Below are 25094 nucleotides of genomic sequence, written 5' to 3' on the forward strand. Positions count from 1 at the left end.
TTTTTTCTTTCAGTCTTAATCCAAAGTGAATTTTTTACTGCTGTGAACCAATGAACAGTTAAACCTCATAGAAAGGAATGTCTTTATCCTTGATCTGATAATCCTCGATCCACGCGAAAACACTCCCAATAAACAGTCGAAACAAAACAAAAATTGGGTACCCCCAAAAAAATATTATAGCGCTCGATATCGAAGAAATGTGTTCTGCGATACTCAAGTGAACCAAGAACAGACGTATGTGATGGTGGCCAACTCGTCTTCAGTGTCCAAGGAGAATGAGGTTATCTACCCGGCTCCCGTCCCATCCGTCAGCTGGCAGGAAAACATGCCAGAGAGCGGCGATTTGAAAATAAGAAAGGTTTAGACGCTGGCAACGCTTGGCTAAATCGTCTCACTTCTTCTTTCATTTAGTCAAGTGAACCCGGAAACTCTCGCTGTGAAATCCCCGCTCTACATCCGTAAAGCTGTGCTCACGGTCGGGACTCTTAAAGAGACAGTGTACCTATCAACGCTGAAGCCACCGACTAAGTCACTACTGGGTTACTTCTGCACAATTTTTGAGTCATAATTTGCTATGGGCGTGAGGAGCATTTTGTTAATGTACACATATGAGCTTGGTTTGAATGTGGCGAAACTGCCGATGGCAGTTTGTGTGGCGAAAGTACCATTTTGCGAGTCGCAAATGAAGGCACTATGACCTTTCCCCACAATGCAACTCGAGCTTCACAGAAGGCGCCTTCTGCTGTTTGTGTTTGCTTGTGTATGTTAAGTGTCGGAGGAAGGATTTCTGAGAAATCGGGTTATTTTGTCCACGAAAAAAAGTGTGACTTGACTTTCCACGGCTTGATAGCGATACTCCTGCTGGCATCGCGTAACGTTTCCACAGGCAGATTCGTGCAGACATGGCTCCTAATGGCTTTATGACGGCTGGCGTTAAAGTTTTGGCGAAGGCCTTCAGCGTCTTCTGCCCAAACACTCTCGCAAGGTAACTTGATCAGGACAGCTAAACATAAATTTTCCTGACAATCGAGCAGTATTTTGCATCAGCTAATATGTTTGCAGTATGAAATTAAATTGAAGTGAATGACTAAGATTTTATGGTCACTCAAAGTTGAATCAGTTCATCTGGGCGTTGTGTCCAGATGAACTGATTCAACTTTCTTTGATTTTCTTAGCTGGGTTATTGAGCATGCATAAAGACATTTTATGGTCACGTTTTATTAACATAAGGTTTTTATGCATGCTCAATAATCCAGGTTAGGAAATCACATAAAGTTGAATCATTTCATCTGGACACAACGTTTATTGAGAGAAACGTTTCATCACTCATCTAAGTGACCTCTTCAGGCTCAGCTGACTGCAGGTATTCCCATAATATGGGGATACCTGCTGGGCCACGGGGTATTCAGGGTATGGAGCCTATACCCGCCGGGTATGGAGATACCCGAGTCGCAAATGAAGGCAACTGTACTCGCAGTGACCTTTTCCCAAAATGCAACCTGAGCTGCACACAAGGTGCCTTCTACTGTTTGTACATCCTTCCAGTTAAGTGGCGAAGAAAATATTTCGGATAATTCAGATTATTCTATGCACTAACATGAACGGTCACGAAAGGTGCTATCGACAGTTTCTTGCCGCAAGCTCATAGGTGTACATACCTGCAGGGTATGGGGATAGTTGCAGTCAATTGAGACATGACACATGGCCATTACGATATATTGTTACTGTCTGACAAAACAACTGACCTGTACAATGATCCGCTATTACTATGAGCTAGACTTGTTTACACTGGCTGATATTGTAGCCATAGTTGTTACTGCTCTGCTTTACCCTCCACCTTATATGGTTAAGGAATAAGCACCTTTGCAAATAAATGGGAATTTGTAACACAACTCATCCCCTTAGTGGCAGTGTTATTGTGTGACAGGATGCAAAATTAGTTTCTTTTGGCTTTGCCGGAGAGTCTGTGCAGCACTGATTTGAAGGGATGAGGGGGGTAGGTATAAGTTTCTACTTTTTTTCAACTTTATTCTTTTATCTGTGGAGCAAAAAAAAATTAATCCAATTTTATGTTTTCCTGCGTGCGTGCGTGCGTGTGTGCGTGCGTGTGTGTGTTCGTATTGTCCAGATCCACCAGTGTACTACCTGCGCCCTACCTTGTTACATGGATGAATTTTACATCTCAAGTAGCCACTCCTCCAAAGAGACCCATGAATGCATACTTGAGGTATCTCAAGCAACAAAGGCCAGTATTCAATAAACAACAACCTGGTAAGCCCTAAATACATATTCAAGTGAGGTACCTGACATTTAATGAATTACACATTTGTATCAGTCACATGTGATTCTTTTTTTCCAGCAATATCTTTATTAATATTTTTCAATTATTTCCAACAACAAAGAAACAATTGAGTTCTCATCCAGCAAGAGGGATATCAAAAGGCAAATAGCTTATTGTCCAACATTAAAATTAGGCCTTCCCTTACATGTCAGACATTTGGACGATAATAACAATGCAAGGAACAATAAAAAAAACATAGATAAAAAAAGTTAAATATAAATATCCATCCATCCATCTATTCATTATCCAAACCACTTATCCTGCTCTCAGGGTCGCGGGGATGCTGGAGCCTATCTCAGCAGTCATTGGGCGGCAGGCAGGGAGACACCCTGGAGAGGTCGCCAGTCCATCACAGGGCCGACACACACACAAACACTTAACACCCTAGGGACAATTTAGTATGGCCGAGTCACCTGACCTACATGTCTTTGGACTGTGGGAGGAAACCAGAGCACCCGGAGGAAACCCCCGCAGACACGGGGGGAACATGCAAACTTCACACAGAGGACGATCCGGGACAACCCCCAAGGTTGGACTACCCCGGGGCTCGAACCCAGGACCTTCTTGCTGTGAGGCGACCGCACTAACCACTCTGCCACAAACTTTATACTATACTACAGTGTAGTATACTGTAAAGGCGTGTAAGTCACAACTGACATGAGCAAGTGGTTAGATAAAAGGAAAGACATTTTCCTATACAGTGTTCTTGATGATTTCAGAGTGGATGTGGGCCACTCCACTGACAGCGTGAGATCCTACAATGCACAGGTGCGCATGTTGATTTTCTTGCCATCTCCCTCCTCGATGAGGGACATGCGGTGTAGACAATTATGGTCTCCAGGATAGAGAGTAGCAATGCGCTGGGGAGGTTACAGAAAAACATCTCATACAGCAGGGTTGTTTGTTGTAATGTAAAGAGTTAGGACTCAGGTGATGAGTATTTCATTTTTAGACGCATGTTTTTGATATCAATGCCTCATTCACACCAAAGGTACAAGACAGCCTGAATTAATGAAACATCAATGGAAGGTTTCAACTTGTGGCTTTGTTGCTCTGGGGTACTTTGTCATGCCGGGCAACTTGGTGGCTTGAGTGTAGAAAAATGTTCAACTCGCACCACAGTCACTTGAGCAACAAAGTGACAGCCAATCATTTTTGTTTGGGATCACAAGCGGAAATGAAAGATACATTTATTAGTATCGTTTCTGCATGTCCCGAATTGTATGATACCACTTTGGTATCATACATAAAATGAAATAAGAAGTTGGTTGTCACTATTATGCTGCATTCATATAAAAAGATAAATGTTGCTTTATTCACACTACAAACTAAGTAGTGCTACCAAGTAGTTACGAGTAGTGCCACAGTTTCATACCAACAAGTTCGTTTGACGACAATATTAGCACTAACATCAATAACAGAGAACCCACAAACGTTGCTGACCTTTCACCATGCTAATTCCTTATTTTTTCATTTTATGTATGATATCAAAGTGGTATCATACAATTTGGGACATGCTAAAATAAAAATAATTAAAATAAAAAGCAAATGAGTTTCTCTGCTTTTCATGAGGGTTCCCCTATTGTTATATTCATGTCTTCCTTTCATTGTTTGCACATCATTATCAAGCTCAGAGACACATTTCACATGGAAGAGAACAATCAAGTACTTAAAGGAGTTAGTTCAAGGAACTGCAGAGGACCACTTACATTTATAACTCGTCTGCCACATCCATCACATCACTTAGATCCACCTTCTCCATATATTGTATAAAAGGACCCCAAATATTTTCAAAGAGTGATTGTTTACCTTTAATAATGTAAGTAGTTGTTTGCTTTTAATAATGTAAGTAATCTTTTCCAGGGGTAAAGTTATGGACAGTTCTTTAATCCAATTAATGAATTTTAGTTTACTGGTCTTCTTCCAAGAGAGTGAAATAACTCTTTTTGCAGGCAGTAAACAAAGATCCAAGGCAGCAATAGCTTTCCTGGGTGTATGATGTTTATCAGGGTGTAAACCTAAAATGAAAAACTTAGGGTCAAGTGTTAAGTGTACGCCCAATATACTCTCCAGAGCTTGTTTAATCTCCCTCCAGAACTGTTTAACTTTATCGCATCCCCAAACACAGTGTAAAGATGTCCCTTTCTCCTGTCCACACCTGATACACAAGTCCGGGATAGCACTATTATACTTATTTAGCTTTTCTGGTGTCACATATGTCCTCATCAGCCAGTTATATTGCAGCAATTTGAGCCGAGTATTCACAGTTTGTGTTTATGCGTCAGCACATGCTGCTACCTGTCCCCGGAAGGGAAATTCTCTTAAGTCTTCTCTCCGGGCATTAAGTTTTAGTGAAGAACATGGGTTTCTTAATGTGTAATAACTTTAAAACATGCACAGTGAATAACCTGAAATAGGTCTGGGAACTCATGGATCAACAACGATTCTAATATATTGTTTATAACATTGCATTTTATTGATTTCAGATCTCAAACATAAGGATGTCCTAAAGAAGGTTGCTGAAGAGTGGAAAATAATGACCACAGAACAAAAAAAGGTAATTACATCCTCTGGTTCTTAACATTTATATATGCTATTTGATGGATCTTTAAATCCCACGTATTTTATAGTGCCATGAGTGCATACTTTCTTGATATTGATGGTGCCAGTTGGAATTGAGCCCCTTAACCGCAGTCCTACACTGTACAGTGAATGGCATGGTCCACCTTCCGAGTCATACACAGAATAGAACTGTTGTAGTCTGACCTCCGTTTTACTCGTCTGTTACTTGTCCACCAGGAAAAATGGGATTTGTAATTGCTGGCATGTTCCTCTGTGGCACTTATTGTAAGTCTCTATAGATTAGTCATGTTAATACTTACATTGTCACAAATAGCTTGGTAGGTTACAATGCTGTTGAAAATGGACATTTTAATTAGGGATGTACAGATATCACTTTTTATTGCTGATTGCCTATTCTAAGTACAAAGTATCAACTGATACTGAGTACCGATCTGTTACTTTTGCTGAGCAGTGCAGACTGGGATCATTTGTTTGTCAGTCGGCAAAGTAATTGAGATAGGATCAGTTTTTTTTTTTTTTTCCCCACCATTAAAGAAATACAGGCTTCAATCTGCAACAAGGTGCAGGAAAATCAGGCCATTTTGCTTTCACTCATGACATGTTAATCGTGGCTTTTGGAATTGGATTTTAGTCTTGGATGAGATCTCCTATACCAATACTCTCAATGTAGCCTGGTATTTGCCCGATATTCAGTGTCAGTACTGGTATCGGTGCATCCTTAATTTTAGCTGCTTTACACAGCTAGTTACTTCTACTTTGCAAAGAATGGGATTGTTGCAGTCTCTTGTCACATAAAATGTAGTGAAGTAATCAGTTCTGTCTGTATCCCTCGTATCTCACTTTCCCCTGTAGCCATTTGAAGACGTGAGTCAGCGTGAATGGGAGCAGTTTAAAGTAGATTTTCAGCAGTATCGGGCCCGTCTCACCCCAGCCCAGTCTGAAGAACTGGCTCTGATGAGGAAACAAAGGCTAGCCAAGAAGAAGGCTATCATTAAAAAAAGGGTGAGTGAGTAAGGGAGGGGTTGAGGGGGAGGAAGTGAAGGATGGGCGATGGAGGGATTTAGAGGAGGTGGGGGTTGATTGATATATAATAAGTGGTGGACATAGAAACTTACGTACATTTACAGGAAAAAGTGGAGAAAAGGAGACAGATATTCAATTAAAGGATAGAGAAACGGGGCGTTTGGGTAGCGTAGTGGTTGCCTACAAACACCTGGATCGCTGGTTCGGATCCCCGAGTTACCTCCGGCTTGGTCAGGTGTCCCTGTGGACACAAATTGCCGTGTCTGCAGGTGGGAAGCCGGATGTGGGTATGTGTCCTGGTCACTGCGCTAGTGCCTCCTCTGGTCGGTCGGGCGCCTGTTCAGGGGGGAGGGGGAACTGGGGGGAATAGTGTGATCCTCCCACGCGCTACGTTCCCCTGGCGAAACTCCTCACTGTCAGGTGAGAAGAAGCGGCTGGCGACTGCATATGTATCGGAGGAGACGTGGTTGTCTGCAGCCCTCCCCGCCTTGGCAGAGGGGGTGGAGCAGTGACCGGGACGACTCAGAAGAGTGGGGTAATTGGCCACGTACAATTGGGGAGAAAAGGGGGGGGATAGAGAAATAGAGAAAAGAATGAACCGAGAGGTGGCTGTCGGGTTAAATTAAGAGATGGATCTGAGCGCAGTGATTAAACACTTAAGATTCAGTTGCAGCAGGGTCCGCGGTGGCGTAGCGGTCTAAGCATCGGCTTGGTGTCGATGCAGTTGCCCACTGGGGACTGGGGTTCGCGCCCCGGTCTCGTCAGATCCGACTATGGCCGGACTCGATGAAGCAGCAATCATTGGCAACGCTGTCTTCGGGAGGGGGGCGGAGTCGGCTTGTGTTCGTCATGTGAATGCGTCTCTGTGTGTGTCGGGAAAACAGTGGTTCGGCTTGGATTCGCCTTGTCACGAAAGTGGGGAGGCGTCTCCTTCGAGACTGCCGGCCGGAGAGATGCAGTTGGCGAACGCATGCAATACGAGGGTGGGTGTTTGAATTAAAATAGGGATCAATTGGCCACTAAATTGGGAGAAAAAAGGGAAAAATCAGAAATAATTAATAAAAAAAAAAAGATTCAGTTGCAGGCAAGTTGTTAATCTTCATCTCATTTTCTTACTTCCAGGAGTTAAACATGTTTGGGAAGCCCAAACGTGCACGCTCTGCGTTCAACATCTTCATGTCAGAGCAGTTTGAGGAGGCCAAAGGAGTCACTGCTGGGGTAAATAACAATGGCTCCATCAAATATCATTTAAAGTTACAATCCTGGAGATAGTCTGTCTTTGGTTTAACTTACTAACACTATAACCTCAACTGTGATATGTGGTAATTGCTGTGGTGTTTGAGCGGTACAAGTCCAACAGCTTCACTTGAAATGAAACTGAGATGGCAGTGGTATTGCCACTGGCTCAGCACCTTCCCTGTCGCTCAAAAAAACCCAACAAAACAAAACTGTAGTTGAACCTGAGTGAAGCTATTGATGTTGCTGTAGCTTAATATTAGTTAAGATAATGTAACTTTTGCATCGGTATTCTTGTCAACGCTAGTCAATCTGCTGTACAGATCGTGAATGCTACAAATTGTGCATAAGTTGAAGTTGTGAAACTTATGATGGTGCTTAAAAAACATTCTAACCCTATCAAAAATGTATTTGTATTGATGCAAAAAATAAGTTTGCTGGCCTTACAAAAGACATTTTCAAAGCTTATAACAAAGAGACTATTTCAACGGGAATAATATTGGTTATTAGTGTCATTGTTGTTTTCTTTAAGGCAAAGTTGAAGTCAGTGGTGGAGGGCTGGAATAATCTGTTCGGTCAGCAGAAACAGGTTGGACACAAAAACTTGATTCTTTATTTTTTATTTTGTTTACATATTAATGATTTGGTTTTCTCCGGGTGCTCTGGTTTCCTCCCACAGTCCAAAGACATGCAGGTCAGGTGAATCGGCTGCACTAAATTGTCCCTAGGGGTGTGTGTGTGTGTGTGTGTGTGTGTGTGTGTGTGTGTGTGTGTGTGTGTGGGTGGGTGGGGGGGTGGGAGGGCCCTGTGATGGCCTGGTGGCCTGTCCAGGGTGTCTCCCCGCCTGCTGCCCAATGACTGCTGGGATAGGCTCCAGCATCCCCGCGACCCTGAGTAGGATAAGCAGTTTGGATAATGGATGGATATTAATTAATTATCGTATATGCCTGTGTTTGTATATGTGTATGCCTACACACACACACACACACACACACATTTTTCAAGAGGTCAGATGAATTAAATCCCTGTAGGAAAATTAAATGTATTGCCGTTGCATGTAAATAAAGCTAGAAATTGTATAGACATTATATTCAACTCCATTTTGCTTTGTATCACTTTGTAAGGCATTCCTGTCTTTCTGTGTTCCAGGTGTACAAGCAGCTGGCGGAGGACGATAAAATTCGTTATAAGAACGAGATGCAGTCTTGGGAGGTGCAAATGAGAGAAATCGGACGAGAAGACCTCATCCAGGAGAAAAGCCAGAATGCCCCGAGAGCGAAGGCAGCAAAGGGGGCTAAGTCTGAAGTTCAGGGTGTGAAGAAGAAGACTGCGTCAGGGAAGTCAAAAACAGCAGGGGGGAAAAAGCCTGGCTCGTCAAAAACTGTCCGGAAAACAGACTAGATAAAACGTGCCTGTCTACTGAACTGAGAGCGGCTTCAGTGTCCATGACAACTTGACACCGAGAAGTGTCAGACCCTAACACTTCTTTCTGCTCTTTTTTTTGTTGTTGTGTTGTTTTAGGTTTTCCCAGTTGTCAGGAATGCTTGATTGGTTTCAACAGGACGAAGCTTTTGTGAACATTCAGATGGAAATCTGTTCAGAATTTGAATGACTTCAAGACATGGTGATGAATGTTTTCCCTTCAGTGATTCACAAACGACAATCAATTAGTCGAATCCACTAAGGATGCAAAGTACAAGTGACAACCAATGCCTGTCTTTTGTAAAAAAAAACCCCAAAACAACAACAACAAAAAACACACATCTGTATTGTCCAGTATGTACCACCCGAAGAAATTAACCTTTTGAAATTCAGAAACACAAATTCCAGGGCAGGGTGACCGGATGAGGCCTCAAAAAACATGCACAGGTTGTGCTCGACAAATTTCCATCTGTAATGTTCCCAAAAGTTTCACTGACCTGAATGTAACCACAGGGTACTTAAACGGATGTTAAGAGTTTCCGTCCCGAAAGCAAAAAAAAAAAAACGGTTCCACTTTTTCGTGTTTTGTGACAAAGCCCTGATTAAAGAAATTTCGGATTGCTGTGGTTTTCACCGGCTAACGCTGCACCTCCATTGTCTTGTTTGTTTTCGCTGTTTCTGTGAAACTATTTTCATGCCAGACGGTCTTGAAAATAGAAACTTGAAACTTCTGAGACAACAGGCAACAGTGTTGTCCAAATATGAACTGACCAAATTTTTTTTCCCCAGTGCATCTAAAGTTATGAGTCCATTTGCAATTTAGAGCCACATGGAAGCAGTAATTCTTTATTCCAACCAAAAACAAAACAAGAGGTTATTTCTCACTTTTGCTGGTTAATGGTCAAATCAGGTGTAGCAGTTGGTTGGAATGAAAACCTGCGTGCACATGGCCTTCGATGGCACTGGGTTGGAGACATCATCTGTGTATAACACATGTCCATCGCTGTATTGTTTGACGTAGCAACCTCAAACGGCGACATATTTGTCATTCATCACGGCCCCAAGCATGGGCTGAGTGAACTGCAGTACTTCTTGACTGACAGTTTTTCAATGGAGGAGCCACAGCATGACGGATTTCCTCAATCAGGCTTTGGGGCACAAGACATTTTCTCCTCTGTGGCTTCAACACAGCCCTTGTGTTGCGTTGGTTAGAGCGTTAAGTGGTGTTTTTCTGCCACATCGATGTAACAGAGGATGATGTAAAAACCTTGTTCCTTCAAATTGTCGTTTGTTGTAGCCCGGCAACATTAGTTGTAGTTCACGTTTTAGTTCATGTTGTAGTTCATGTTTGGTTTTACTGTTCTTTTCAGAATAAACATGCCTTTTTTCTACAAAACTACATCATCCATCCATCCATTATCCAAACCGCTTATCCTGCTCTCAGGGTCGCGGGAATGCTGGAGCCTGTCCCAGCAGTTGCTGGCACTTTTTTTTTCCTTTTTAAAAAAATAACCAATATAACATCTAAGGCTTTAAGAAAAAGCACAACCAGGGGGCGTCCGGGTAGCGTGGCAGTCTATTCCGTTGCTTAACAACACGGGGATTGCTGGTTCGAATCCCCGTGTTACCTCCGGCTTGGTCGGGCGTCCCTACAGACACAATTGGCCATGTCTGCGGGTGGGAAGCTGGATGTGGGTATGTGTCCTGGTCGCTGCACTAGCTCCTCTTCTGGTCAGTCAGGGCACCTGTTTGGGGGGGAGGGGGAACTTGGGGGAGTAGTGTGATCCTCCCACGCGCTACGTCCTCCTGGTGAAACTCTTCACTGTCGGGTGAAAAGAAGCAGCTGGCGACTCCGCATGTATCGGAGGAGGCATGTGGTAGTCTGCAGCCCTCCCTGGATCAGCAGAGAGGGTGGAGCAGCGACCGGGATGGCTCAAAAGAGAGGGGTAATTGGCCGGGTACAATTGGGGAGGAAAATGGGGGGGGATCCACAAAAAAAGAAGCACAACCCACACAAATGGTCAAACGCCAAGTCCAGACACTGAAATAAAAGTCGTTTAGCTTTTGATATGAAATACTTGGCAGCAAATGTAGTTAAAAGTAAAAAAAGAGCACTTATGTTTTGTCAGCCTGAGTAGACAGCATGGCTTAAGACCAAGAATACAACTTAGCGATACCCAACGTTCAGAAACACAGCCATTGACTCAGGGCCACACCACACCTCCTACATTTCTTAGCTACATGGGAAGTGGTTTTGCATTGTTCTCAGCACTGATCAGAAGAATTTGCTTCCTGTCTTTGAGTTTAGACTGGAAAAATCAAGATGATTAAACAAGCATTCCTAAATACCTTGAGAACCACATTAAAAACCTGTTGGGACGGTTTGGAGACAAAGCAAGATGGGCGAGATTGATACGGCTTGGACATGTGTGGAGGAGAGATGCTGGGTATACTGGGAGAAGGGTGCTGAATATGGAGCTGCCAGGCAAGTGGAAAAGAGCGAGGCCAAAGAGGAGGTTTATGGTTGTGGTGAGAGAGGACATGCAGGTGGCTGGCGTGACAGAAGAAGATGCGGAGGACAGGAAGAGATGGAAACGGATGATCTGTTGTGGTGACGTCTAACAGGAGCAGCCGAAACTGGTAGTAGTAGTTGTTTAGGGTATAAATTTTTCACTTCACACAGTGACTTGATGGGCAAGCACACAGTTCGAAGTAGAGTTTAAAAAAAAATTGACTAAAACATGCTTGACTCATTGGCAATACATTAAGATATACTAAATAACCCAGTAATAAAACAGTAAAATGGAAATTTATTTTAAGACAAGGCTTTATCAATACTTTGTCAGTCTCTGCTGATATTACACATATGAGATATATGCTGTACCTACATGATTTAAAAAACGTGAACATGTTCAAATTTACAAATATGAATAACAATGTTTGTGTAGTAGGGCAGACTTTAAAAGTGCCTCAGGACAGGAAGGCCATTTTATGGCAGGAAACACACTGTAGAGACTATATTTCATGCCATTTTATGGCAGGAAACACACCGTAGAGGCTATATTTCATGCCATTTTACGTTTTGGTTGCTGCTGTGTAGGAGGCTGTTAGACGTACACTACCGTTCAAAAGTTTGGGATCACATTGAAATGTCCATATTTTTGAAGGAAAAGCACTGTACTTTTCAATGAAGATAACTTTAAACTAGTCTTAACTTTAAAGAAATACACTCTATACATTGCTAATGTGGTAAATGACTATTCTAGCTGCAAATGTCTGGTTTTTGGTGCAATATCTACATAGGTGTATAGAGGCCCATTTCAAGCAACTATCACTCCAGTGTTCTAATGGTACAATGTGTTTGCTCATTGGCTCAGAAGGCTAATTGATGATTAGAAAACCCTTATGCAATCATGTTCACACATCTGAAAACAGTTTAGCTCGTTACAGAAGCTACAAAACTGACCTTCCTTTGAGCAGATTGAGTTTCTGGAGCATCACATTTGTGGGGTCAATTAAACGCTCAAAATGGCCAGAAAAAGAGAACTTTCATCTGAAACTCGACTGTCTATTCTTGTTCTTAGAAATGAAGGCTATTCCATGCGAGAAATTGCTAAGAAATTGAAGATTTCCTACACCGGTGTGTACTACTCCCTTCAGAGGACAGCACAAACAGGCTCTAACCAGAGTAGAAAAAGAAGTGGGAGGCCGCGTTGCACAACCGAGCAAGAAGATAAGTACATTAGAGTCTCTAGTTTGAGAAACAGATGCCTCACAGGTCCCCAACTGGCATCTTCATTAAATAGTACCCGCAAAACACCAGTGTCAACATCTACAGTGAAGAGGCGGCTGCGGGATTCTGGGCTTCAGAGCAGAGTGGCAAAGAAAAAGCCATATCTGAGACTGACCAATAAAAGAAAAAGATTAAGATGGGCAAAAGAACACAGACATTGGACAGAGGAAGACTGGAAAAAAGTGTTGTGGACGGATGAATCCAAGTTTGAGGTGTTTGGATCACAAAGAAGAACGTTTGTGAGACACAGAACAAATGAAAAGATGCTGGAAGAATGCCTGACGCCATCTGTTAAGCATGGTGGAGGTAATGTGATGGTCTGGGGTTGCTTTGGTGCTGGTAAGGTGGGAGATTTGTACAGGGTAAAAGGGATTCTGAATAAGGAAGGCTATCACTCCATTTTGCAACGCCATGCCATACCCAGTGGACAGCGCTTGATTGGAGCCAATTTCATCCTACAACAGGACAATGACCCTAAACACACCTCCAAATTGTGCAAGAACTATTTAGAGCAGAAGCAGGCAGCTGGTATTCTATCGGTAATGGAGTGGCCAGCGCAGTCACCAGATCTGAACCCCATTGAGCTGTTGTGGGAGCAGCTTGACCGTATGGTACGCAAGAAGTGCCCATCCAACCAATCCAACTTGTGGGAGCTGCTTCTGGAAGCGTGGGGTGCAATTTCTCCAGATTACCTCAACAAATTAACAGCTAGAATGCCAAAGGTCTGCAATGCTGTAATTGCTGCAAATGGAGGATTCTTTGACGAAAGCAAAGTTTGATGTAAAAAAAATCTTATTTCAAATACAAATCATTATTTCTAACCTTGTCAATGTCTTGACTCTATTTTCTATTCATTTCACAACATATGGTGGTGAATAAGTGTGACTTTTCATGGAAAACACAAAATTGTTTGGGTGATCACAAACTTTTGAACGGTAGTGTATATCTTAACAGTCAGCAGTTCAAACTGTCTTGTATTGGAAAAACTCAGGGTACAGTCTCTTTTCCAAAGCCGGTTTAATCTTTACGGGTGCTATGCTGAATTGTGTAGCACTTGGGTATAATCCCAATTCAGTGAGAAGTTTCCTTGTAACAGTGTCCTGAGTTTAGGGCAAATGAAAGTGTAAAACATGCACGATCAATAGAAGAAAGCCAATTTACTTAGTCATTGTACAGGTTACAATGAAATGTGCTCTCTGCATTTAACCCATCCTGTTGTATAGGAGCAGTGGGCAGCTGCAGCACCTGGGGACCAACTCCAGTTCTTCTTTCCTTTGCCTTGCTCAGGGGCACAGACATGAGTATTAACCCTAATATACATGTCTTTTTGATGGTGGGAGGAAACTGGAGCACCCGGAGGAAACCCACGCAGACACGGGGAGAAGGACCTGGGACGGCCTAGGTTTCGAACCCAGGACTTTCTTGCTGTGAGGCAACAGGATTAACCACTGGACCACCGTGCCTCAGATATCCAATATCCAATTATAAATAGCATTTGTTGTTGTCATCCTTGATGGTTTGTGCCTCTATTGTCTCTTTCCAATGTAACATTTTCTCACAAATATAATGGAAATAAAATAGCAAAAATTAAAATAAACATGTCCTTCCAAATTAACAGTCAGGAATAGGATGACAGATGAGCTCCGTGCCACAGTCAAGTTTGCAAGTAAAAATATTTGGATCATCTGTGTCCTGCTGGTGGCTGGGCTGGAGTGTGTTGGAGTAGCGTTTGGAAGTCAGGTGAGAAGACCAGTTTGTGATTGACGTTCCCCAACACTGTCATGTCTCCTGTCTGACTGTCATTCAGACGCACAGACACTAGTTCCTGCAAAAGGAGAGAGAAGAGTTTGTTACCATAGTTGAGGCTTATCTAGCCAGTTTCAGGGGCAGGACCACACCTCAACCATGCCACTTCCAGCATTCCTATAAATACCCAACTAACCCTCCCCTCCGCTTCTGCTCCAGAACCGAGATCACACACCATTGCCTCGAGCACACAAACAACTGAGCTACTGCCCTAACACACGAGCAACATCATCCATTCAGATTCACAATCGGTGCATCCCTAGTAATAAGACGTTACACATAGTGAAGACAAGACGAAGTATTTGACAGTAGATGAAAAACATAAATCCTGACATTGTTGCAGGTTGGGATTCTGAATAATTTGAAATTGGACTAGTGTGTGTGTGTGGCAGTAGTGAGTCCACTATTGCAGTTGTGCAGTTGGTCATAGTAATAAGTTATAATAAGTAGGTTGGACAGCACAACAACGTCTTTAGACCTGATTCACACTTTCAGTAAATATGTAACAGATGCCTTAAAATTCCTGTAGTTAGGTGGTACTGTAGGGAAACTAAACAACTCAAATAATAACTCTTATCCCAACAACAACAAAACACCAGGTCAACAAGTGGTTTCTGTTCTGTCAATTACAAAATCACTGTGGCCATTTCCTGCTGAGCTACAATGGATGGATGCTGAGGAGGAACAGCTTTGTATAATAATGTCAAGTCAAGTCTAGTTTATTTAGCGAGACCTACATTACAGTCATAATCTCAGAGGCTTAACATTCACACAGTGAAAAACAGATAGTAGGCGTCCTGGTGGCATGGCGGTCTATTCTGTTGCCTACCAACACGGGGATCGCCGGTTCAAATCCGTGTTAACTCCAGCTTGGTCGGGCGTCCCTACAGACATAATTGGCCGTGTCTGTGGGTGGGAAGCCGGATGTGGGTATGTGTCCTGGTCGCTGCACTAGCGCCTCCTCTGGTCGGTTGGGGTGCCTGTTCGGGGGGAGGAGGAACTAGGGGGGACAAGCGTGATCCTCCCATGCGCTACGTCCCCCTGCCGAAACTCCTCACTGTCAGGTGAACAGAAGCGGCTGGCAACTCCACATGTATCGGAGGAAGCATGTGGTAGTCCTCCCCGGATCAGCAGAGGGGGTGGAGCAACAACCGGGACAGCTTGGAAAAGTGGGGTAATTGGCCAAATACAATTGAGGTGGGGGGGAAAAAACAACAGTGTGGCGAATCAAGTGGCCTACACCAGCATAGAGGCAGTAACACCTTCTTTATTGGCGCCAGCTCGATACAGTGATCAACGAGCAGCATTACCACTGCCAGCTTTCTAAACCTGGAGAGAGCAAAGCCACAGCCCATCATCACCAATAAGCTGCTTGCAACCTGCCTAGAGTTGACACAGTGGCAGTGAACACTGGAAAGGAAGACGATGAGTACTGAATTGAGGATTAGCTGGCTTTATGCAAATTATGCAGAATTCAACTAACTGGACTGTTTCTGGCTGTTTTTGATACTGAGTAAAAACCTTGGGAGAACTGACTGTGGACTGCCAAGGGCAAATAAGCTGGACATTAGATAAATCGACTAAGTTAAAAATTCCCCCTCCTCAAATGTCACTTACCCTCCTCTTTGTTGCCCCAGCACGACAGTCACTGACCTCCTCAAAACAATATCTCTGTTCTGGGGAGACTTGGAAGTTCTTTCATCCCCAATCCTGGCCCCTACACTTTTAAATAAATGCTGTTGCATTTGCTTTAAACCCTGTCTTACATGTCAGTTGCCACAGTAAATAACTATGGATGACACCCTCTATTTCTAGACTCCTGTATGTGAGAGGCTTTAATACATCTTGCAGTGAGATATGAAGATTATACCAACAATTCACATTTGAGGAGTGAATCTAATTAAACGTAGATGGTCTAAGCCCCCTAAGAGCCAATGTGAGCCTATCGACAGCTATGTATTGTCTATATCAAACTCTTACTGGCTTATTCACTGTGTGTTGCACTAAATAAGCATGATCTACATGCCTAAAACATAGAAACTTAAGGCATTATATCATACTACATAAACATGGGCAAATACACGCAGACACACCTGTAGGAATGAGAACGCGGCTCCCTCAGACACGTCCATGACGATGTGTCCCAGCTTCAGCTGAACCTTACCCGACTTCCTGATGTGTAGTTTACCCAGCAGGCCCTCGGAGAAGTAAGAAAGGACAGGACAGCTCTCCTTAACCACCGCCTCCTGGAAAGAGGTAAATGAAGAAGTAAACATCAATGTAAATTCTCAAGCTTATGATAACCCGTGGGACATAACTCATCTTTTTTTTTCTTTCCAAAGTATTTTTATTGAAAACTAACAGATCATATAAGAGTGAGCATGCGGATGTACATTTTTTTAAAAATTAACAAAGAAAAGAAAAATGAAAGCGAATAACACTCAAATAGTACATAAAAAGGAAGAAAATACAAAACCCGAGGAACCCAACCACACCAACATTCACACACCCCACCCTGGCTCATTTAGAGTGAAGAGCACAATTGTATCTGGCCAATTACCCCTATCTTCTGAGCCGTCCTGGTCGCTGCTCCACCCCCTCCGCTGATCTGATCCGGGGAGGGCTGCAGACTACCACATGCCTCCTCTGATACATGTGGAGTCGCCAGCTGCTTCTTTTCACCTGACAGTGAGGAGTTTGGCCAGGGGGGCGTAGTGCGTCGGAGGATCATGCTATTCCCCCGCAGTTCCCCCTCCCCCCCGAACAGGTGCCCCGACTGACCAGAGGAGCTGCTAGTGCAATGACCAGGACACATACCCACATCCGGCTTCCCACCTGCAGACACGGCTAATTGTATCTGTAGGGACGCTTGACCAAGCTGGAGGTAACTCGGGGATTCTAACAAGCGATCCCCGTGTTGGCAGGCAATGGAATAGACTGCTATGCTACCCGGACACCCCACATAACAAAATTTAACAAACCAGCCCTTAGTCCGGCAGGACCTGAAAGTCTGTAAAGCAAGATAAAAAAGGTTGCCGTTTGTGAAAAAACTTATCAGCGTGTCCACTCACTGTATATTTAATTTTCCCACATTTGAGAAAAAACAGTGTCTCTGAGCCACTGTAAAACACAGGGAGGGTTAGATTTCTACTGTATAGGAGTAGACAACATCTAGCAAGTAAAGATGTGAAATTAATAATTTATTTTCGCATAGAATTCAATCGAGCTGACTTATCCGGGGTCCCAAAGATGGCAATCAATGGACTGGGTTGTAGATGTATTCCCATTAAAGTTAGGGATGGGTATTGTTAAAATTTCAACAGTGCTACTACTCTTACCGATGCTGCTTATCGATCTGGTACTTTAAAGGTACTCTTATCTGTTCTTTTTGTTGTTGTTTTTTTTAAGGGAAAAAGACAAAACAAATTAAGAACAGAATTAACGTTGCTTTATTTTCTCATGTCTGGACAGAGCGTTACTTTTATTAATCCTTGTTTGTATAATTTAGTCAACTCCGTGTAGGCTCCAGGCTGCTAGCATGCATAACACACCTGAGGTGGATGGGACAAGAGATGAACTATGAGCTAGGCAGCTGAAAACTGCATTTCGCTGCCGGCATTTGATGCACTTTTGCTAAACATTTCAAAAGATTGCTTGTGTTTCCACCCTTACATGCGAAAGACGTGTTGCACTTGTGACAACGAGCATTGTCAGCATCGACTCTAGTGAAGTATAACCAGACTTTTGACCGTTTAGTTCTCTCTGCCATTGTCACCAGGGGTGCCGCCAGGGATTTTGCGCCCTCATAAAGAATATGACTGTGCGCCCTTTATTTATTTGATTAATCAAATAATTATTTTATTATTTTCCTGAATTCTCTAAACATTAAACCCCTTCCTCTACCTTCATCCCATGCTACCAGCTTGCCCAACAATCCCCTCATCAACAGCTTCTCCAATAAGGGACCCATCTTCTTAGTTTGACAAATTTACATATAAAATGCTCTTAACAAAAAGGAATGTGATACTACCATAGCCCAGATTGAACCTGTGGGCTCTTTCCTGTGGATCTCTCCTTCCTGTGGATCGCGAATCAGAGAGGTCTTCGACAAGATCGGCCATATGCCATTGGGTGGGATAAGGGGAAAAACTAGGAATAAATTTATAAAAAACAATTTGAGCACCGTTGTGGCGCCCCCTCTAGTCTGGCGCCCTTAGAATCTTCATAACATTATACCCACTTAACGGCGCCACTGATTGTCACTAAGAGCAGGCTCTGAGCATCTGAGAGAGAGAAAGTGAGAGAGAGCGAGAGAGAGAGCGAGAGCGAGAGAGAGAGAGAGCTGGCCCTGCCTCTTGGCTCACACGTACGACAGGCTCTGAGAGACAGATCTCTTTTCTGGATTGAGAATAGTGAAAACGCATCACTGACAAATGTCTTAATCTTATTGCAAATTAGAAATGGAGCTGGTGAGATAAAAGGTACAAGATAACGATTATGCAGCCTAAATAAATAGGACATTTAATTTCTTAATTTCTCCAGTACCTCTAGCAGAACTGTTAACGTCGGTGCTTATCAATACTACAGTCTTTAATAATTTAGCACCGGTGCCTATTTAATATCAGGTTTCGGTACCCATCCCTACCAAGCAGCCCTTATTTTAGCGTTGGACTGTTCACAAAGATCCAGAATGCGATTATACACCTTTGAAACAATCCCTATTCATAGCGTCTTGAAAGTAAGCAAACCATCCCATGACTGTTGAAGAGGGGAAGAGGGAAAATTAGAAAAACATTTAGAAACTAAGTGTCTAACATGGAAGTACCCAAGCAATTCATACAGTGATGACAAGTTAGTGAAGCTTTTAAAAATACCATCTGAATACAAATCAAGGAAACACTGTATACCTTTGTTATGCCATACTGAAAAAGTCGACTCTAAATATGAGGGAGGAAACAGGTGATTGTTACATGATGGACGTAAAGGAGATGCAGCTACAAATTTGAAATGTTTCCTAAATTGATACCAAATCTTTCAAGTATTTAGCACAAAAAGACTTTTGATATACATTGAAATCTTGGTTGGAAGAGAGGAGTATATAACAGCAGATATAGAGGATGGAGGACAGCAAGACTGGGCTTCCAGTTTGTACAAAGTTAAATAAGGAAAATCGACCCAACAATGTATTTTATGAGAAAGAACTCATCTTAAGCATGTTATGTTGAGAAACAACACTTACGTTGCCCTTAATGACTTTCACAAATGTGTTGAAGAATGGGCCCATCCTTTTCAAATGTGATTGTGTTCCTTTTTCTTTTGTTTTTTAAACTCACTTGAACTTTTAGATGAGCAGTCCTCTTGTCTTGTGCCTTGCCTTCTTTCTTGCCAGGTTTCTCTGGCATGGGGCAAATACCAGCATCGCCCTTTGAGACGGGGGGGCTGCCAGGCATACAGTCAGGCAGTTGGATGAAGAACAGCTCCTCTCTGCCAGACAAGCTGAGCTCCTGGAAGACTTCCGCCAGTGATGGGTGCTCTGGTCTGGGGAGCTCTGTCCTGTTCTGGGTGGCTGTTCTGAAGAGAGGAAGGCCTGGTGAGCTGGATGGTAGCGCCTCTTTACCTGTCAGAATGAGCATCAGAACCACAGTTTAGCCCAGTATATGAAGTCATGGAGTAGAATGGAGGAAATATAGTTGCCACACAACATTTAGTATCCACAAAATACCAGGGAACATATAATAAATATCTATCCAAGCCACAGATATTGGCTACGTATGACCGGACATGCCTATAAGTATAATTGGTATTAGTATAAATCATTTAGTAAGGAAGTAGTATAAGCAGTATATATTTTTTAAGTAATCAAGCACAATTGGCATGTGATAAGGACAGCTTATTTTTTCCACAATGCACCCTACAAACTAACATTCAACAAGAACGATGGCTAGGTGTTGAATGATTGCTCATGTGATAAACAAGTGAGTCCACACAGTCTAAAGTTTTCTAAATCAAAAGATGAGTACAAAGGAAAAGACTGATGATGGTTCTCTTGGCCTCCATGTTAAGACAATGACAATCAAAAATATCAATTTTGGCAGGTTGAGTTTCTTACATTCTGTGGTGCCTGCTGGTGTTTCTGTCTTAAAGAAGTTACTGGACTGGTACAGAGGTAGCTGGATGGGTTTGAGTTTTGAATCATTCCTTAAACCTGGGTCATCTATAAACTGAATTTGGGAACAAAAATATATAAAAAATATTAAATTAACTGAAGAGCATTCATTAATGTTAACTAGTGATAAAATCAAGAACTGGATATAAAACAACAGTGATACCCAATTTAACACAAATCGCATCTTACTCCATATGATGTCATAGCTATGCCAGTAGACATTAAAAAAAATTAAACATCATTCTTGAATCTTGTTATGACTGTCTACAATTATTATATGATTTGCTGATACATTCTGACCTGTGAATGGCTTAGCAGGCCATTTCGAATAGCAGGTTCAGTTTGTATAGTTAAAGTTCACTCAACATTTGGATGCAAACATGGCTGTCATCCCCTTTTCATAACTGAATTGAGCAGATGAACTCCAATAGAGATCACAGCAGTGTGCTGGGCTTGTGTCTAAGATTTTGTACACACAGTGTGTAAGAATGTGGATATAGCAGGAAGCAGGAAGTACTCACATCGTCTCGCTGCAGTTTACTGAGTATTGTATCCTCATCTTCCTCTGAGTCTGCCCCCTCCTTCTTTATCAGTTTACAAACAGAAGCGGTTGAGGTGTCACACAGATCAGTACCACCATGCCAGGCTACGAGGGAAAGAGAGGAGAGGACAATTCTTGGTGGATTGTTTATTTGATTATTATTACTGCCTTTATTTAAACTCGAAAAATCTGGCTGGCCCTCATTTACAATGATGTTGAGTAGCAGTTTAAAATGACTCAGAAAGATAGAAAATAATAAAATATACAAGATAAAAGAAAGCAATCAATCAATCGATTGATTGGTTAATCAAAGGAAATTTGAAGGGAGGAAAGAGGACATGATGTAGATGGTTGCTGTACTCACACTTTACCCTTTCAAATGTGAAATTAACCATAATAGTAGATTGTTGCTCTCCTATAGAGGACAGTGTGTGTGGTGCAGTGTGTGTGGTGTGGACCTAATAACAAAGTCCTTAGTTGTCGACCCCACACTCTTCCCCACTTCCTGTAACAAAGCAACAAGAAAATAATCTTTTGTGTGAACCTGTTTTGCGCACGGTATCGGCAGGACCCTGCTCAAAGATGGAGTGAGACTGGATGGTCTGAGGTCTCTCTCTCCTCCTCCCTCTCCTCTCTCTATTCCTCTCCTCCCTCTCTCTTCGGTCCTTCTTATGTGTTATATTAATCTCCTCTTTTAAACTGGAAAAGAAAAAAAAACCCACTGATTATGAAATCATATCTCATGGGGAGGTCACAACATACAGTACTTAAAAAACAAGCATTACAAAACACTACAGTATTTTTACTAACAATCACTCACTCATCTTTGCTTTTCCTCACAGCGTTGATATTCGGCTCAAAGGTTTTCTGGTCGAAGGAAAGGGAGGTGAAATGGGAAGACAGTAGGCAGGAGCATGGCGATTCAAATCCAAAACAATCCTTTCAGTTCAGTGAGATGCTATGTATTGCTACTTCACTTATGCATCTGATTGGTTCAAATTATAGGGCTAAACAACATAGCGTTTCAGAGTCGATATTGCAGTTAGACACAGTGCAAAAGTCACATTGTAAAATATATAATGTAAAGCAAATTGGGCACATCAATCATTTTAGGCTTAAACTCTGCTTGATAGAAAATGAAATCAAGCAAGGTTCACTTTTTTAAAACTACTCTGGAAGAAAAACATTCTAGCATATCTGACAAATATAATTTAGTCTGATTTAATGACTGCTTGGACAACTGCCTTATTTTCCCTCTAAAATCCCCTTTGTCATTTTTAGAATGATAAATTCTTTGCAAATGGAGCTTTATTGAAATTATGCAACTTTTTATCCTTTAAAAATGTCACACATACCACGAAAATTGCCAAGTGTTTTTATTCCGATACCACTCAGCCCTGTCAAATCATATCAAAATGTCTATATGTTGTTAACTCAGTTAACACATTACTATTATTCCCTTACAACACGTTACATTATACGTTTTCACTGTGCCCAAAAATGTTTTTTTGTTCCGTTTTCAGCTATGGAATTACCTTTGGCTTTTTGAAGCCACCCAGAGTCAGGTCCCTGGATCTCAGGGAGGACAGCCTTCCAGGTGGAGGAGGGGGAGAGGAAAGCCCCGTCACCCGTCCCGCGAGCCCTCTGCCAGAGGTAAAACTCATCCCGGTCCTGCTGAGGCTGGAGGGTCCTGGCACACTATCAGCATCCCCCGGGTCAGTCATTTTGTGAAGTAAGATGACCTAAACAATAACAACAACAACAACAACAACAACAACAACAACAACAAACTTCAATAATGTAGCACCTTTCTTTACCATTTTACAAAGCACTTTACAAAACACTGTGAGTTCCAATAAAAGACAAAATAAAGCAAAGGTGGAAACAGCAGGTCTCATCCCACCAAGATCTTTTTTTTAGAGATATCTGCTCATTGAAAACAGCAAACCTGATCATGAACTAGTTCCTATCTTATACGCTCCTGGGTCTAAGACACGTGCAACAGTACCAAACGTATTTAGAAAGTATCAGCGGCAAAAGTTGAAGCCCCGCTGTACTTTTCTGAAGTGTACGTCTGGTAAGTATTGTGACGTGCATGGATAAGTAGAGCACGTCACAGTATACTGTCTTATCTGAACTCCTACAGCAGCGTACCAACGGCACACTTGTTGTTTTGTAAGGGCAGCAACAAAAGCAACGTAAAAAGGAGCTAAAAAAAATCACATAAACAGCAAAAACACACGACAGTGTAGATGTTTACAACGCTTTGTGTGTGTGTGTGTGTTAAAAATACGTTTTAAAAGCGACTGATAATCCTGGGCTGTTTTTGCCTGCTGTCCGTTTTATTAAGGCACCCCCGGGCCCGGTGTGAGGGGGGAGTGTCCGGACTCGGTCCCGTCCTCTACCGGGGTCTATCGAGCAGAACCTACGGCCACAGATCGTTTTCCTCCCTCCATAAAATACCAACTAACGGTACATCTCAACACTTCGGACTAATAAAACTTGACACCTGAGCCGATTTGCCTCCATTTTGTCCGTAATGTCACAACACGTAAAGAGCCGCGAACGAAATTACGCGGCCGATGCAAACGTGCGCGATTGTTGGAGAGGCCGCGAAAACCAGCCGACCGTTTAACGCGACTCGGCGCCGGGTGTTCGCCTTTCAAGTTGGAAAAAAGAAAAGAGGAACACAGTTGTGTTTCTTACTGGTGAAAATGTTGAAGGCCGCCGAAAAGAAACTCCACTGACGCCTACCGGCTACATCCACGACGGATCTTGTGGAAGGCTTCTTCTTTAGCGAACACCTTCTTGCGTTCATCTATTATGATTTTCACTGATATCGTTTTTCGCCGGAGTTGCGGGTTCGGGGCATATTCTGCGTGTTTCCGTCCTCGTCCCGCTTTGCCGTGCAGGAGGTTTTTTGTTATTGTTCATGAAGCTGAACGCACCGTTTACGGCCGCTGGGTGGCGGTGTTTCACTGGTTACCTACGTGCGTATTAACTAGCGCTCGATACGGACGGACGGACGGACCCACAGACCGACAGATTAGATAGAAGTTGGCGAGAGAGGCAGCTAGGGCTCCCCATTTGTACGCCATTTCACATTAGCATTCGGTTAAATTAAGAGTTAGGGTTGGGATATTACAGCCACTTGAAACTCAAACCCACAATAGCCTTCTGTAAACTAGTAATAACACACGTTAGTCCCAAGCTAACGTGTCCGCCCCTTTAGCCGAGCGATTAGTGTCGTCGCCTTGTGGTGCAGTACACCCGTATCGAATCCCGCACCGGGCAAAAAATAACCGATTACACTTATAACTATATAATTTCAGGTTTTATGTACATAATAGTAAGCATCTAAAAGTGTTAGAAATTAGTTACAATCCAAATGATAAATATTGTCATTTAAGTTTTTGTAAACTTTCCTGATATTGGGTTGGAATTGGGCATGGTTATGCTCGGGCATTTTTACAAAAATGACGCAATTAATTCCGCGAACCAATCGTAGCTGTTTGGGCGGGACAGCTGACGTGGAGACGTCTCATCCCTTCGTAGCTTTTGGATAGCCTGAGTGCATAAGATGGCGTCGTTCTTCCTTCAGCCGAACGCGTACTTGCACAAGAACCTCCGGTCTGATTTGTTGAGAGAAGAGATGGCTTTGTCTTACACTCGCTATTTGCAGGACCTCCCTAAAATCACGGTCAACGATGTACATCGCACCGTGAGTGCTTCTTTGGTAGCTCAGACGAGCGAAAAAAGAAAAGGGGTTTAAGATGTATATTTCCAGCGACCATGACAGCGGGTAAGCGGTTTGGATAATGGCTGGATGGATTTCGAGCTACGTCGACAACTACGAGGGTGAGTAACGGCGTCATTAGAACTATGCTAGCTCTAGCTAGCTAGCTAGCTAATGTTAGCTGGCTGCCCTGCAACAAACGTTACCTTGCTACTTTGTTTTTATTGTCAGCTAATGTTGCTAACTTACATGTACATTCAAAATCACAAAATCAGCAACGTTAGATTCTTGACTGTGTGTTCTATACTTGGCCATATTACATTTTGAACTTTTTACAGAGGTGCATTGCTAAATATTTTTGACTTCAAAATGTTCTGTTAAGATGGGTGAAATCTTTGACCTACTTGAGTGGCATAGACGAGTCTTACTTTGTATTGCTCTAATATC

General features: G+C 42.7%; 2 protein-coding genes across 3 annotated transcripts; one reads left to right on the plus strand and one right to left on the minus strand.

Annotated features, from left to right (window-relative positions):
• Positions 1-772: 772 nt before the first annotated feature.
• On the plus strand, positions 773-10059 carry tfam (transcription factor A, mitochondrial). The gene is made up of 7 exons (XM_056297389.1): positions 773-985; positions 2129-2271; positions 4828-4898; positions 5777-5926; positions 7070-7165; positions 7716-7772; positions 8333-10059. The coding sequence occupies exons 1-7, from the start codon at positions 903-905 to the stop codon at positions 8582-8584; spliced, it is 852 nt and encodes a 283-aa protein (XP_056153364.1). The 5' UTR covers positions 773-902; the 3' UTR covers positions 8585-10059.
• Positions 10060-13226: 3167 nt separating this feature from the next.
• zgc:171971 (uncharacterized protein LOC569690 homolog) lies at positions 13227-23815 on the minus strand. 2 transcript variants are annotated; one of them, XM_056297150.1, is made up of 9 exons: positions 23618-23815; positions 22447-22653; positions 21732-21778; positions 21456-21610; positions 20892-21016; positions 20314-20425; positions 19538-19821; positions 16298-16450; positions 13227-14223 (listed from the first exon to the last, which is right to left on the minus strand). In XM_056297150.1, the coding sequence occupies exons 2-9, from the start codon at positions 22633-22635 to the stop codon at positions 14080-14082; spliced, it is 1209 nt and encodes a 402-aa protein (XP_056153125.1). In that variant the 5' UTR covers positions 22636-22653; positions 23618-23815; the 3' UTR covers positions 13227-14079. The 2 variants fall into 2 exon arrangements, with proteins under 2 accessions (XP_056153125.1, XP_056153126.1); XM_056297151.1 differs by lacking the exon at positions 23618-23815 and adding an exon at positions 23205-23341.
• Between the last annotated feature and the right edge of the window lie 1279 nt (positions 23816-25094).

This window comes from Lampris incognitus, chromosome 17 (genome assembly GCF_029633865.1).
Source record: "Lampris incognitus isolate fLamInc1 chromosome 17, fLamInc1.hap2, whole genome shotgun sequence".
NCBI lineage: Eukaryota > Metazoa > Chordata > Actinopteri > Lampriformes > Lampridae > Lampris > Lampris incognitus.